General features: G+C 42.3%; 1 gene segment (V, D, J or C); it reads right to left on the reverse strand.

Annotated features, from left to right (window-relative positions):
- Positions 1 to 12588: 12588 nt before the first annotated feature.
- On the reverse strand, positions 12589 to 13846 carry LOC133255874 (T cell receptor alpha variable 14/delta variable 4-like). The segment is given in 2 exon segments: positions 12589 to 13466; positions 13636 to 13846. Coding segments are annotated over 2 exon segments (489 nt in total).
- Between the last annotated feature and the right edge of the window lie 341 nt (positions 13847 to 14187).

Below are 14187 nucleotides of genomic sequence, written 5' to 3' on the forward strand. Positions count from 1 at the left end.
AGGCCTCCCTGTCCATCACCAACTCCCGGAGTCCACTCAAACCCATGTCCATTGTGTTGGTGGTGCCATCCAACCATCTTATCCTCTGTCATCCCCTCTCCTCCTGCCCTCAATCTTTCCCAGCATCAGGGTCTTTTCAAATGAGTCAGCTATTTACATCAGGTGGCCAAAGTATTGGAGTTTCAGCTTCAACATCAGTCCTTCCAATGAACACCCAGACTGATCTCCTTTAGAATGGACTGGTTGGATCTCCTTGCAGTCCGAGGGACTCTCAAGAGTCTTCTCCAACACCACAGTTCAAAAGCATCAATTCTTCGGTGCTCAGCTTTCTTTATAGTCCAACTCTCACGTTCATACATGACTACTGGAAAAACCATAGCTTTGACTAGACAGACCTTTGTTGGCAAAGTAATGTCTCTGCTTTCACTTCAGTCATGTCCGACTCTGTGCGACCCCATAGACGGCAGCCCACCAGGCTCCCCCATCCCTGGGATTCTCCAGGCAAGAACACTGGAGTGGGTTGCCATTTCCTTCTCCAATGCATGAAAGTGAAAAGTAAAAGTGAAGTCGCTTAGTTGTGTCGGACCCTCAGAGACCCCATGGACTGCCTTCTAGGCTCCTCTGTCTGTGGGATTTTCCAGGTAAGAGTACTGGAGTGGGGTGCCGTTGCCTTCTCCGAATATGTCTGTCTAGGCTGTCTAGGTTGTTCATAACTTTCCTTCCAAGGAGTAAGTGTCTTTTAATTTCATGACTGTAATCACCATCTGCAGTCATTTTGGAGCCCCCTCAAATAAAGTCAGCCACTGTTTCCCCTGTTTCCCCATCTATTTGCCATGAATTGTACTGTTGGTGCACAGTAATTCATCAACCCATCAAGTGAAGATTAACAATTCAATATGGATTTATTTATTTAGGCTGCGCTGGGTCGTTGTTGCTGCATGAGGGCTACTGTCTAGTTGTGGTGTGTGGGCTGCTGGCTGTGGTGGCTTCTCTTGTTGCAGAGCCCAGACTTTTGGGCATGTGGGCTTCAGTAGTTGCAGTGCGTGGCCTCAGTGGTTGTGTGTGGCACATGGGCTTAGTTGCCCCATGGCATGTGGCATCTTCCCGGACCAGAGATCAAACTGATATCCCCCTGCATTGCAAGGCAGATTCTTAACCACTGGACCAGGGAGTCCATGAATTTATTTTTGAATAAAGGAAAAATAACAGTGCTGAAAATGAGAAGAATCAAACTGATAAGTAAAATCCAACACACACGTGTGTGTGTGTGTGTGTGTGTGTGTGTACGCGCACACATGCTAAGTCACTTGTTGTATCTGACTCTTTGCTACCCTGTGGACTATAGCCTGCAAGACTCCTCTGTCCTTGGGATTTTCTAAGAAAGACTATTGCATTGGGTTGCCATGCCCTCCTCCAGGGGTTTATATGTCACTTCAGTCATGTTTGACTCTGTGCGACCCTATGGACTGTAACCTGCCAGGCTCCTTTGTCTGTGGGATTCTCCAGGCAAGAGTACTGGAGTGGGGTGTCATGCTCTCCTCCAGGGATTTATATATATATATATATATATATATGTATATATATATATGTATATACAGCTCCAAATTGATTATTTAGTTTTAGCAAAACATCATAATTTAAAATCACTAAAGTTTTACTGGTTTTAAAATTTTGTGCATGTTTAACTTGCATTTTTTGTAGTTGGTATAAGAGCAATAATAAGCACATGGAGTTTAAATACCAGTTTATTTTTCTACATGTTTAAAGAACATTATGGCAGAAAGTGAAGAGGAACTAAAAAGCCTCTTGATGAAAGTGAAAGAGGAGGGTAAAAAAGTTGGCTTAAAGCTCAACATTCAGAAAACCAAGATCATGGCATCTGGTCCCATCACAGATGGTGATTTCAGCCATGAAATTAAAAGACGCTTACTCCTTGGAAGGAAAGTTATGACCAACCTAGATAGCATATTCAAAAGCAGAGACATTACTTTGCCAACAAAGGTCCATCTAGTCAAGGCTATGGTTTTTCCAGTGGTCATGTATGGATGTGAAAGTTAGACTGTGAAGAAAGCTGAGCGCCGAAGAATTGATGCTTTTGAACTGTGGTGTTGGAGAAGACTCTTGAGAGTCCCTTGGACTGCAAGGAGATCCAACCCATCCATTCTAAAGGAGATCAGTTCTGGGTGTTCTTTGGAAGGACTGATGCTAAAGCTGAAACTCCAGTACTTTGGCCACCTCATATGAAGAGTTGACTCATTGGAAAAGACTCTGATGCTGGGAGGGATTGGGGGCAGGAGGAGAAGGGGACGACAGAGGGTGACATGGCTGGATGGCATCATCGACTCGATGGACATGAGTCTGAGTGACCTCCAGGAGTTGGTGATGGACAGGGAGGCCTGGTGTGCTGTAGTTCATGGGGTCACAAAGAGTCGGACTCGACTGAGCGACTAAACTGAACTGATGGACTCTAGTTGAGGAACATTGCCATGATGTTGGAAACTCTGTTTCCTTTTGCATATTTTTTTGTGTGTCTGTTCTCTGGTTCTACTACTGTGGCCAGTGTCAATGGCAGGTAGTGAGGTGGAGTCCGGGTCATAGAATGTAGGTACAGGAGGCAGGTGATGGGGGGATTGCTGTGTGACTGTTGTGTAACTGTGGGCAGCTGGAACTTTGAGAGGGGAACCAGGATGTGCAAAAGGAAGAAAGCATCTTCATTGAGCTGCATTATGAATCTTCTACTCCATCTCTTACTCTCTCATTTGCAGAGATCCAGCCTGAATTGATAAAAGGCAAGCACTGTTTGTATAAATAATTCAGAATAAAGTTCTCTGCATTTTAGAATTTATAGGGCCCTGGAATTGTGTTCATTCTCCTTTTATGTTCATCCCCTTTCTGGAAGACCAGGTCACATAGAGGAAATGAGCCTTTTGTTCATCATACCTTATAGTGTTTCTTTTAGTTTCACTGTCTTCAGAAGGACTCCCAGTATATCCACACTGACATTTGCATCTCTGAGAGGAAAGTTCTCTGTGGGGCCTGGACTGCGATCTTCAGGAATTTCCCAAATCACAGGTGATCCACAGTCACAAGGTCACCAAAGAGCTCCCAGGGGTTTCTCTACGTTTCTTTCTGCCCATACTGACTGTCTTCTGATATCTGAGATAAGGAGTGCAGGTTTGTACTGGACAACTACTCTTACAACTGTGTTTCCCAGAATCCTCTTCTGTGTGGAGTTCTGCATTAGAGATGGGCGTATGACGAAGTTGCATGAGATTTGGAAGGCAGAAGGGAAGCCGTGACAATTCCTCTTGTTACTGAGTCCAAGCTCATACTGCTCACCACATGACAGGCCAGTAAATCAAGAGATAAGTTGTTGGGGCAAGTAATAGTGACTTTATTCAGAAAGCCAGCAGGCTTCAAAGATGGTGGACTTGTGTCCCAAAGAAACACCTTCCCCACGTTAGAGTTTGGGCTTCATTTATACTAAAGGGGTGGTGGTGGTGGTGGTGGTGTGGTTGGTTCCTGCAAGCTTCTTCATGGCAGAGTCCTTTGTTCTTGTAAGTGTCCACAGATGTCCAGTCACAATGTTCCTATAAGCCTCCAACAAGACAAACGTTATTCTGAGTTCTACAGATTTTTATCTTTTTTTTTGAATGGAAAAGTGTTACACTTTAAAGGTCAGAGACTTGAGAATGGGCCATCCTGTATGTTTTAGGTTATAGGCAACATTTTTAACTTGTGGCAAAAACAATAGAATGTAAAAGATCCAGTGAAAAACAGTAAGGAGTCAGGTTTGTTCTTCCCTATTACACTCTTAGAAGGTCACTGTGGTCAGGTACAGGGACAGATGCCGGGGCGCTAGGTGGGTCCCACTTTGTCCTTCTTCTCCTCCATTCTATGCCAGCTAATCTTTCTGACTCTTGGCTCTGCCTACCAACAGTTACCCCAGGCCCATCACCAGATGCCTGACTGTGGATCCACCCAAGAGATAGCAGCTTACTGTACACCTCTCAATGAGTTCCTCTTCACAGTCCCATTTTGGTGGCTGAAAGTGCTTCAGTCAGTTCAGTTGCTCAGTCATGACCGACTCTTTGTGACTCCATGGACTGCAGTGCACCAGACTTTCCTGTCCATCACCAACTCCCAGAGCTTGCTCAAACTCATGTCTATCAAGTCGGTAATGCCATCCAACCATCTCATCCTCGGTCATCCTCTTATCCTCATGCCTTCAATCTTTCCCAGCATCTGGGTCTTTTCCAGTGAGTCACTTCTTCGCATCAGGTGGCCAAAGTGTTGGAGCTTCAGTGTCAGCATCAGTCCTTCCAATGAATATTCAGGACTGATTTCCTTTGAAAGTGCTTAGGTCCTTAGATTTTCTTTCAAGCCCCAGCCCATGCCTTTGTGCTACTGCTTCATGCAAGTAACTTAATGACCCCTTTTTGATCCTCTGACTCCCTTTTTCCAGACCTTCCCTTCTCCAGCTCCTCCTGTGTTCGTAAGGTCTATAATGAATCCTTACTCCTGTATCATAACCTGGCTGACCCTAAATAGTACAGTTACTGGTCTGAAACTGATTCTGTTAAATAGAACCTTCCAGATGGGGAGTTGGTATCGATTCTCTGACTTTGCTAGGTGGGTGATCCCACTGCCACTGGTAAATGGGATGCTCGTATCCCTGCCATCAGGTGCTTACAGAAGGAAGTGCCGAGTTACCAGGTAGCTGCTTTCACTGAACACTTTAGCAGAAATAAAGAGTGTAAGGAATGTGAGTTGCTTCTAGGTGCCATAAAGAAATTTGAGAAAGAAAATAATGAATTTGGGGTAATATCAACACATTTCAGCCTAAGGTCTAGGCAAAGAACTAGCAAGTTTCTGTGACCGCTGTGAAAGAAATCCTTATTTCTTGCTATTGTAGTGTCTGACATTTCTGGAAACCAAACTCAAGACTAATATCATAAGCAGGTGGATTACAATACCAAGTTAACTCAAAGTCTCTTATACAGTAAGCCCCCTACATACAAACATGCTCCATTCTGAGAGCATGTTCATAAGTCTAATTAGCTCATAAGTCCAGCAAAGTTAGCCTAGGTACCCAAGTAATGTAATTGACTGTAACTGTATTGTTATAGGTTTATAATACTTTGCACACAAAAAATACATAAACAAACACAGAAATAAACATTTTAATATAACAGTAGAGTACCTTGAAAAGTCTGGTAGTACCAGTTACATCACCTCTGCTTTTACGCTTGCTCCCATATATCCTGAGCTTGAAATACAGTACTCTGTACAGTACTGTACAGTAAAGTACACAAAAGCACAACCACTTGTAGAGGATGTAGGCACGTGACAGTGTACGCCAGACAGGAACTAACGTACATGATTGGATATGGGAAGGCATGTTCATATCTTTGAAAGTTTACAACTTGAAGGTTCGCATGTAGGGGCCTCTTACTATAGTTAAAATTAGGGCCTTGATTGGCATAGAGATAGGACCCTGAGTATTGAGATGGCAACATGTGGGCAGATTCTGATCAAACCAAGGCCCTGGGAAGTCCTCAATCTCCTTTGCTAGAGGAAGCAGACTTTCCTCCCCTGTGCGAGGAGTTTGGTACCCCTTTGCTTGGAGAACCTATGATGACCTTCCTCTCCTGTGGGGAAATGCTGAAACTCCTCAAGACTCACCTTCAGCACCTTTCATTGCTTCTATACCTGTAACTAGATTCAAGATTTGACAGGTACAACATAATGAGATATCATACATGTATAAAGAATTATAGTTTTTCCAATTGATATTTACATGACCAGAAGTTTATACTGCAAGTTTTTTCTCTTTCCTTTCCCATCAAAGACTTGCAACCATTTGCCAAGGTTATAGTGCATTGGCGCAGGGAAATAACCAGACTTTTGGGGATACCTAGACACTGGCTCTGAAACGACACTAAATCTTGAAAACCCAATCTGCCACTCTTTTCTGCTTGTCAGAGTAGGATTTTATTGAGGTTGAATGGTTATGGTCTTTTGGTTCAGGTCCATCTCACAGTCTAGGTAGCTGGGCTCTGAACTCACCCCATGATTACTTCCCAAGTTCTAAAATGTCTGATTGAAAAAGACACATTCAGCAAATGGCAGAGTCACTATATTGGTTATCTGATAAGTGAGGACAACTTAGAAGATGCTAGAACTGCCTCTAAATTCCCAGCTAGTAAATCCAAAGTAATCCTGCATTCCTGGAGAAACTACAAAAATTAGTGCCTCTATAAAGGACTTAAAAGATTCAGGGTTGATAATTTCCATCACATTTCCATTCAACTCAACTAACTGGCCTGAGCAGAAGATAAATGACTCTTGAAGAATGACAAAGGATTACTGTAAATTTTATCAGATGGTGAATACAACTGTAGCTGCTGTTCCAAATGTGGTTTCATTGGTGGAGTAAATCAACAAATCCCTTGATATCTGATTTGGACAGCAAGGAGATCAAACCAGTCAATCCTAAAGGAAATAAACCCTGAATGTTCATTGGAAGGACTGATGCTGAAGCTCCAATAGTTTGGCCACCTGACGTGAAGAGTCGACTCACTGGAAAATACCCTGATGCTGGAAAAGATTGAGGGCAGGAGGAAAAGGGCGCGACAGAGGATGAGATGGTTAGATAGCATCACTGACTTAATGGACATGAGTTTGAGCAAACTCCAGGAGCTAGTGAAGGACAGGGAAGCCAGGCATGCTGCAGTCCATAGGTTTGCAATGAGGAGGACATGACTTAGCGACTGAAAAACAACGAAAAATTATTTTTTCTCTCTCTATACCTACCTGCCTGAAGCTTTCAAATGTAATTTAATTTAATTTTATCTTATAAGTCTTTAAATATGGGAGGGCCAGCAATATATTTTCAATGTTTCACCTCAGAAATATATCAACTCTCCAACCCATTCTGACTCTATTCCACAGAGAATTGATTGCCTCCTTATCCCACAAGACACACAAAACTATAAAGTTTGACCCACAAAACCAAAAAGTTGGGCATGCATAGGAGTGAGAGTGGTATACATAGATTGGGCTTGAGCATTTCTTGAAGGTACAGGTAAATCGCATTAGCAAGTGGCTCAGATTTTTATGGATCCCAATTCTGATACACTAGTCATTTTTTTTTTTCAGCTTGTACCTATGGCTTCATCAAGGTCAGAGGTATATTAGTCACGAGTATATAAGTATTAGTTACAATCATGGGGTGGGCAGAGAAGTAAACTAATGTTGGAACCAGAAAAAGAGTGGCATTTAAAGCAGGAAGGAGAGGAGAGTTGACTCTATAGAAATCATCATAGGTGTATCACTGACCACATTATGTTGCTATATTTTAAATATTTATGAGCCTAACTTCCCAAGTAGACTGTGAACTCCTTGAAGGAAATAATTATAGCTCATCTTTTCTGTGCTTCTATTCCAACTGTCCCAGCGCCTTGCACATATATACTTAATATATGTACATTTAAATGAATGAATGAATAATTAATTAATGGAAGGACTCTATGGTTTGACATTTCTAGTTGGTGCTTCCATCATTTAGTGTGACATTTCAGTGTAGTAGTTCTTCATATCTTTTCATTTTATCACTATTTTTATTATACAAAGAATGCATATTTATTGAAGAAAAATTTAGAAAAAAGGAAAGCTAAGAAAGTTACTTTTAATCTTATTACCAGGAGTAACTGTTGTTAACATTTCATGTCTATCCTTTTAGACCACTGCTATCAGCAGAAATGCAATGTGAGCCACGCACACAGCTTAAAATATTTTAGTAGCCATATTAAAAGAGAGCATGAAGAAATAAAATTAATTTTGATAATATATTTTATTTAACCCAGTAAATCCAAAATATCATTTCGATAAGGAGTCAATGTAAAAAAAATCACTGATTTTTTTTCATACTAAATCTTTGAAGCCTGCTGTATATTTCACATTTACAGCACATCTCAGTTTGAACTAGCTATAATCCAAGTGTTCCACAGCCACATGTAGGTGGTGGATATGTACTCAACAGTCCACTTCAAGACTTTTTGATGTATATATAATGATGCAACTATACATGAAATGATAATTTTCCCTCCACAAAAATCAGGTCAAATGAAACCTACAGTTTTATAGGTTTTTAAAGTGAACTTTCGGAGAAGGCAATGGCAACCCACTCCAGTACTCTCGCCTGGAAAATCCCATGGACAGAGGAGCCTGGTGGGCTGTGGTCCATGGGGTCACTAAGAGTCGGACATGACTGAGCGACTTCACTTTCACTTTTCAATTTTATGCATTGGAGAAGGAAATGGCAACCCACTCCAGTGTTCTTGCCTGGAGAATCCCAGGCACAGGGGAGCCTGGTGGGCTGCCGTCTATGGGGTCGCACAGAGTCGGACATGACTGAAGTGACTTAGCAGTAGCAGCAAAGTGAAGTTTAAATTTTAGAGGAGTTTGGATTTACAGAAAAGTTGTAGAGATAGTACACACAGTTTCCACACAGTCCACACCCTCCCTTCTCAATAACATCTTCCAATGGTAACTGTATTGTAAATAATAAACCAATGCTGACTTTGTTAAGTTCATACTTTATCAGATTCACTTAGATTATACCTAATGTCCTTTTTCTGTTTGCAAAATCCCATCGAGGCTGCCACATTACATTTAGTCATCATATCTCCTCAGGTTCATCTTGTTTGTGACAATTTCCCAGACTTTTCTTATTTTTGATGTCCTGGGTAGTTTTGAGTTTTTAGTGGAGGACAAGGAAGCCTGGTGTGCTGCAGTCCATGGGATTGCAAAGAGCAGACATGACTTAATGACTGAACAGCAACAACAAGAGTTTTGAGGAGTATTAACCAGGAATTGCATAGAATTACCTCACTTATGAGTTCTTTGATAATTTCCTCATGATTAGACTGGGGTTATGGGTTTTGGGAAGGAAGACCACAGAGGTAAATGCCACTTCTTATCATTTCATATCAAGGGGAACTGCTGTGGTCATGACTTCTTTCTGTTGATGTTGAACATGATTACCTGGCTGAGATAGTGTTTGTCAAGTTTTCTCGTCTACACAGTTACTCTTTTCCTGCCTTTTCTACTGTCCTCTTTGGAAGGAAGTCACTGTGTGCAGCTCACACGTAAGGAGTGGGGAGTTATGCTCCACTTTCTGGAGTGTGGAGTGTCTACATAAACCATTTGAAATTCTTCAGCTTGGGATATTGGTCTATTTTCCCTCATTTACTTTTGAAATAATTTATTTATATCAATGACTCTAGATATTTATTTTCTATTTTAGGTTGCTACTTAATACTGCTTAATTTATTTCATTGCTCGAAGTGTTCCAGCAATGGGCACAGGGAGATTCTTCAGTTGGCTCTTATGTCCTTTTGACGTTGCCTTAGCACTGGTTTTTGTGATTTGAGTATGTGTTTAGCATGATGGCATACTCCAGGATTACCCTGCATATTCCCTGCTCCAGCCTCAGAATTAGACATTTCTCCAAGGATCTCTGATTCTTTTTATTAGAAATGATATTTGAAAGCAAGATATAGGATCCAGGCCTGCTCCTTGGTACTGGAGCATTTTCAAGAATGTCAGAGAAGAGATGTGAAGTCGGTTTTGAAGGATGGTGATCCTCAAAAGGTAGAAATGGGGAGGAAGTGTATTGTTGGGAAAGCAAACAGCAGGGGCAGAATTTGGGAGCTGGGGAAAGCACAGTCTTACAGGGGATCCAAGCTCTTTGAGCAGGCAGGATTCTTGGGAGGGATGCTGTAGGGAGATGAATGGGGCAGCGCTAAGCAAGGTGACCCTGCACAGAAAGGATCTGGAGGTGAGAGAACAATCAAGTGTACAGTGTAGTAATGCAGGTACAGGTGTTAAATCTGTCCCTCTTCCTTAGCACCCTGGGTGATGTCAGTTGATGTCCAACCTATCTAATTGAAACAGTTTGAAGAACTGAAGTGTTGGGGCTCATGGCTGCTGCCCCACCATATCCTGTAGTGGCATCCTGATTCTTTGAATTGAAGCTGTTTGAGAAATAGCTGATGCAATAAGGAAATTCTGACCGTCCTCTGCCCCCTGAAAGTAGGAAATAAACGTCTATGTGGAAAGTGTCCTTCCTGCATCTTATCACCAGAGATAGGGAATCTGGAAGAAAAATCTGTATAAACAAACCTTGCTACTTCTTTACCTGACTACCCCAAGACCAGACTCTGTGTAGATTCTTCACTAATTGAGCATTTGACAATTACCAGTCAAGGCTATGGTTTTTCCAGTGGTCATGTATGGATGTGAGAGCTGGACTGTGAAGAAAGCTGAATGCCGAAGAATTGATGCTTTTGAACTGTGGTATTGGAGAAGACTCTTGACAGTTCCTGGGACTGCAAGGAGATCCAACCAGTCCATTCTAAAGGGGGTCAGCCCTGGGAATTCTTTGGAAGGAATGATGCTAAAGCTGAAACTCCAGTACTTTGGCCACCTCATGCAAAGAGTTAACTCATTGGAAAAGATTCGGATGCTGGGAGGGATTGAGGGCAGGAGGAGAAGGGGACGACAGAGGATGAGATGGCTGGATGATATCACCAAATCGATGGACGTGAGTCTGAGTGAACTCCGGGAGTTGGTGATGGACAGGGAGGCCTGGCGTGCTGCGATTCATGGGGTCTAAAAGAGTCGGACAGGACTGAGCGACTGAATGAACTGAACTGAATGAAAAGTATAAAACTGCCTGCTTTGGCCACTTCTTAGGTACCCTTTCCATGAGAACTCTGTATGCACAAATTAAAATATATTTCTTTTTTTTTCCCTGTTAGTCTTTCTTGCGTCAATTTTGTTACTAGTCCAACCATAGGAACTCAAGGAGGGTAGAGGGGTAAATTTCTCCTCCTTGATAGGATCCTTTTTGAACTGTAGCACATCAAAAGTTTTAAAAAGTTATTTTGAAGTATTTTGCTTGCTTAGTTCATTTTAGCTCATGACTGTCTTTATTAGTGTTTTTCATTGTCTCTTTTGGTTAAAAATATTAATAATGGAAAACTCAACTCATAATAGCTTACAAAAAAAAAGAGATTAATTGTGTCACATTGTTGACATCCCACCTTCACTTCCTCATGTTTATCATTTCAAAGTGCACAGTGCCCACTTCCTTCTGCCAACACTTGAGTTTGGCAGACCTCAGTGCTGGGGAGTTAACACCCTCATCCGCTGGAGCTGTCCTCTGTCAAAGACACACAGGATTGGGGTATCAGTATCCTAGCTCCTTTGGCCCCAGTTGAGATAAGTGGAGATAGTGCTTTGTACTGGTTCCCAGAAGATTCCTTGGCAAGATTGAACATGTGGTACCCAATGGCAGATGGCCTGACAACACACACTCTTCACTGGCTCACTCCCTTCCTGTCACCCTCCCTAGAGCTCTTGCCATGCATCCTGGGATCACTTCCCAACTAAACCACTTGCACTTGAATCCTTGTCCACTTCTGGTGGAACCCAAGCTCAGGTAGCTGAATTGTTCAACTGAAAATTCCAACTAACTAATTCAACTAAGCCTGCATGCCACAACTAGAGAAGCCAACAGACAGCACACACACAAAAAAGCTTTTTGTTGTGGTGATGGTAAAATATATGCAGCATAAAACTGGCTGTCTTAACCATTTTTAAACATACGATTCAGTGGCATTAAGTACATTCATACTGTGGTGCAACCAGCCTCTGGTAACCACTGTTCTATTTTCTATTTCTATGAATTTGCCTATTCTAGGCATCTGATAAAAGTGGAATCACAAAATAAAAAAAAAATAAATAAATAAAATAAAAAAACAAAATTGAAAGAGAAAAAAAGAAAAAAAGAAAATTCCAGGTAGATCTTCTCTAATCACAGCACAGTCCAGGGCCTCAAACAATGTTCTAGTAGCTCAGTTTCACTCTTTTCAAAATCATGGTCTTCTCTTGTGATGGCAAGAGGGTTGCTGGCAGCTCTACTTTTACATTGTCAAAAAAAAGAAAAGTTCACCTGGGTAAATCTGAAGATCTAATTGGCTTTTTTCAATGATTCATGAATCAGGCAGCATCCCATGTAGCAAAACATGGGGCTGTACAAAGTAAAAGGTTTTTATAGGCAGAAGGAAGGAGGGACAAGAAGGTATTAGCAAAATGAAAAAAAAAAAAAAAAAAGATGGTTTCAGGCCAGGACCATTTTCTCAAGGGGAAAGGGAATAGCAGGGTTTTTATCACAGATAACCTCACTGGTGTTAATCAGGACATTTCAGATTGACTGTTTTAAAGGTCATGTTTCTGGAATAGGTGGAAACTACAATTGAGTCTTGATTTGCTTTTGTGGGAGATGGGGCAAATGATTCCACTTGGGGCTTGTTATTGGTTTTTAACAACAACCTAACCTCTTAATCTCCAGCAGCATTCCCAAAAGTTCCATATTAAATTTGGGACGTGGGCTTGGATCATGTATGCATCCTTGAACCAATCATTGTGGTCAATGAGATGAACTATGCTAATTGGTCAGGGCATCCAAGGATGGGGTCAGCTTCATCCAAACCCACATACGGGGTAGAAGGAGGGGTGTGTGTTTGCTTGTGTTCCGCTGTGTCTGACTCTTTGTGGCCCCATGGACTGTAGCTCACAGGGCTCCTCTGTCCATGGGATTTTCCAGGCAAGAATACTGGCATGGGTTGCCATTTCCTGCTCCAGAAGATCTTCCCGACCCAGGGATCCAAATTGCATCTCTTGTGACTCCTGCATTGGCAGGCGGATTCTTAACCACTACACCAGCTGGGAGGCCTAGGAGGAGGGGAAGCTTGTTTATCCAGAGAAGATCAAGGTGCTGTCACCAGAAAAGGGGTGTGGATGTTGGGCAAGCAGAAATGACAGAGGCATACCTTGATGGGCTATACTTAGACACCAGACACAGAGATCAAAATGCTCTGGAGGCTGGGGTCTCGTAACCATAGCTCTTTCTCTGATACCAAATGTGGGAAGGTTGTTTTGAGAACATTCATTAGCCTCTCGCTAGATCCAGCAGAACCACCCATCGTGCCTGTGTGTTCCCTCTTCCTGTTCTGTGGGTTGTCTTCTCCTGGAGCAGGTGGCTGTCTCGTGCTGAGCCCTGGGGGTTTTTGTAAGGCGCTTCCTTTCACTACCCTCACCGTGGAACTCTCTGACAGCACAGAAATAGACGGCCGAGTCACTCAGCGTCAAGGCTGAGATGGTGAGTTTCAGCATTTGGTTGGGTTTGTTAAATTCCACAGAATATCGTCCTTCCCCTGAATGCTTATTTTGAGAATAAATATTAATCATGTAAATCATCTCTCCGCTGGAAGGCTGTCGATACCAGTACATCATATAGTAAGTATAGCTGACTGAGAACTTGCATTCTATGGTCACAGATTCCCCCTCTTTTTTAAACACTGTAGGTACATTGGCGCTCTCAACATTGTTGGAACCTGTGGAAAAGAAAGGAAAAATGACTTATTTGTTGGTGATGCTCACAAGAAAGCTGCCACAGTGGCCAAGTTTTCACCAGAAAATAAAGTGGCGAAAAGCATTCTATTCTAACTCCTTTCCCAAATCTCTTTCCTTAGGTCCCAGCTGCAGGGTTGGGGAGCTCCCCACCAAGGCAGATGAGGGCCACGACTGCGCACAGGAGAGCAGGCGGTCCAGACTGCATCCTTGGGGTTCTTCGCACTAGTGAAGTGGCTCTTATTCTGCCTGCCACCTGCCAGGCCCTGTCAGTGTCACTGGAGCTGGGCGGTCCTGTGGCCTTGCTGCTGCAGAGCCGGAAATGGGGTTTCTGCCTGTGCAGGCTTAGTCATGTCACCTGCTGTCTGAGCTTACCCTCCCACCTGTCTTCCTCCAGGCTTGCTACTTTTCTTTAATAAATATATAACATATAGTATATTTTTTGTTATAAGGAAAAAGATCAACACAGACAGAACCAACAAGTATAAAAAGTGTAACAGAGATAATAAAATTCAACTATAATTTCACTTCACAGGGATATAAACTGTTAACATTTCATTATATTTCTTTAGTGTCTTTGCAAATGTGCGTACTTTAAAGGAACTGAGATCATGTTGAAACCCTCACTTGTTTATCATTGTGTTTATGAATATACCATCATGTCATTCAATTATACGTTAAAATGTGATTTGTATAGCTTTGTAC

This window comes from Bos javanicus, chromosome 10, assembly GCF_032452875.1.
Source record: "Bos javanicus breed banteng chromosome 10, ARS-OSU_banteng_1.0, whole genome shotgun sequence".
In the NCBI taxonomy this organism is placed as follows: Eukaryota; Metazoa; Chordata; class Mammalia; order Artiodactyla; family Bovidae; genus Bos; species Bos javanicus.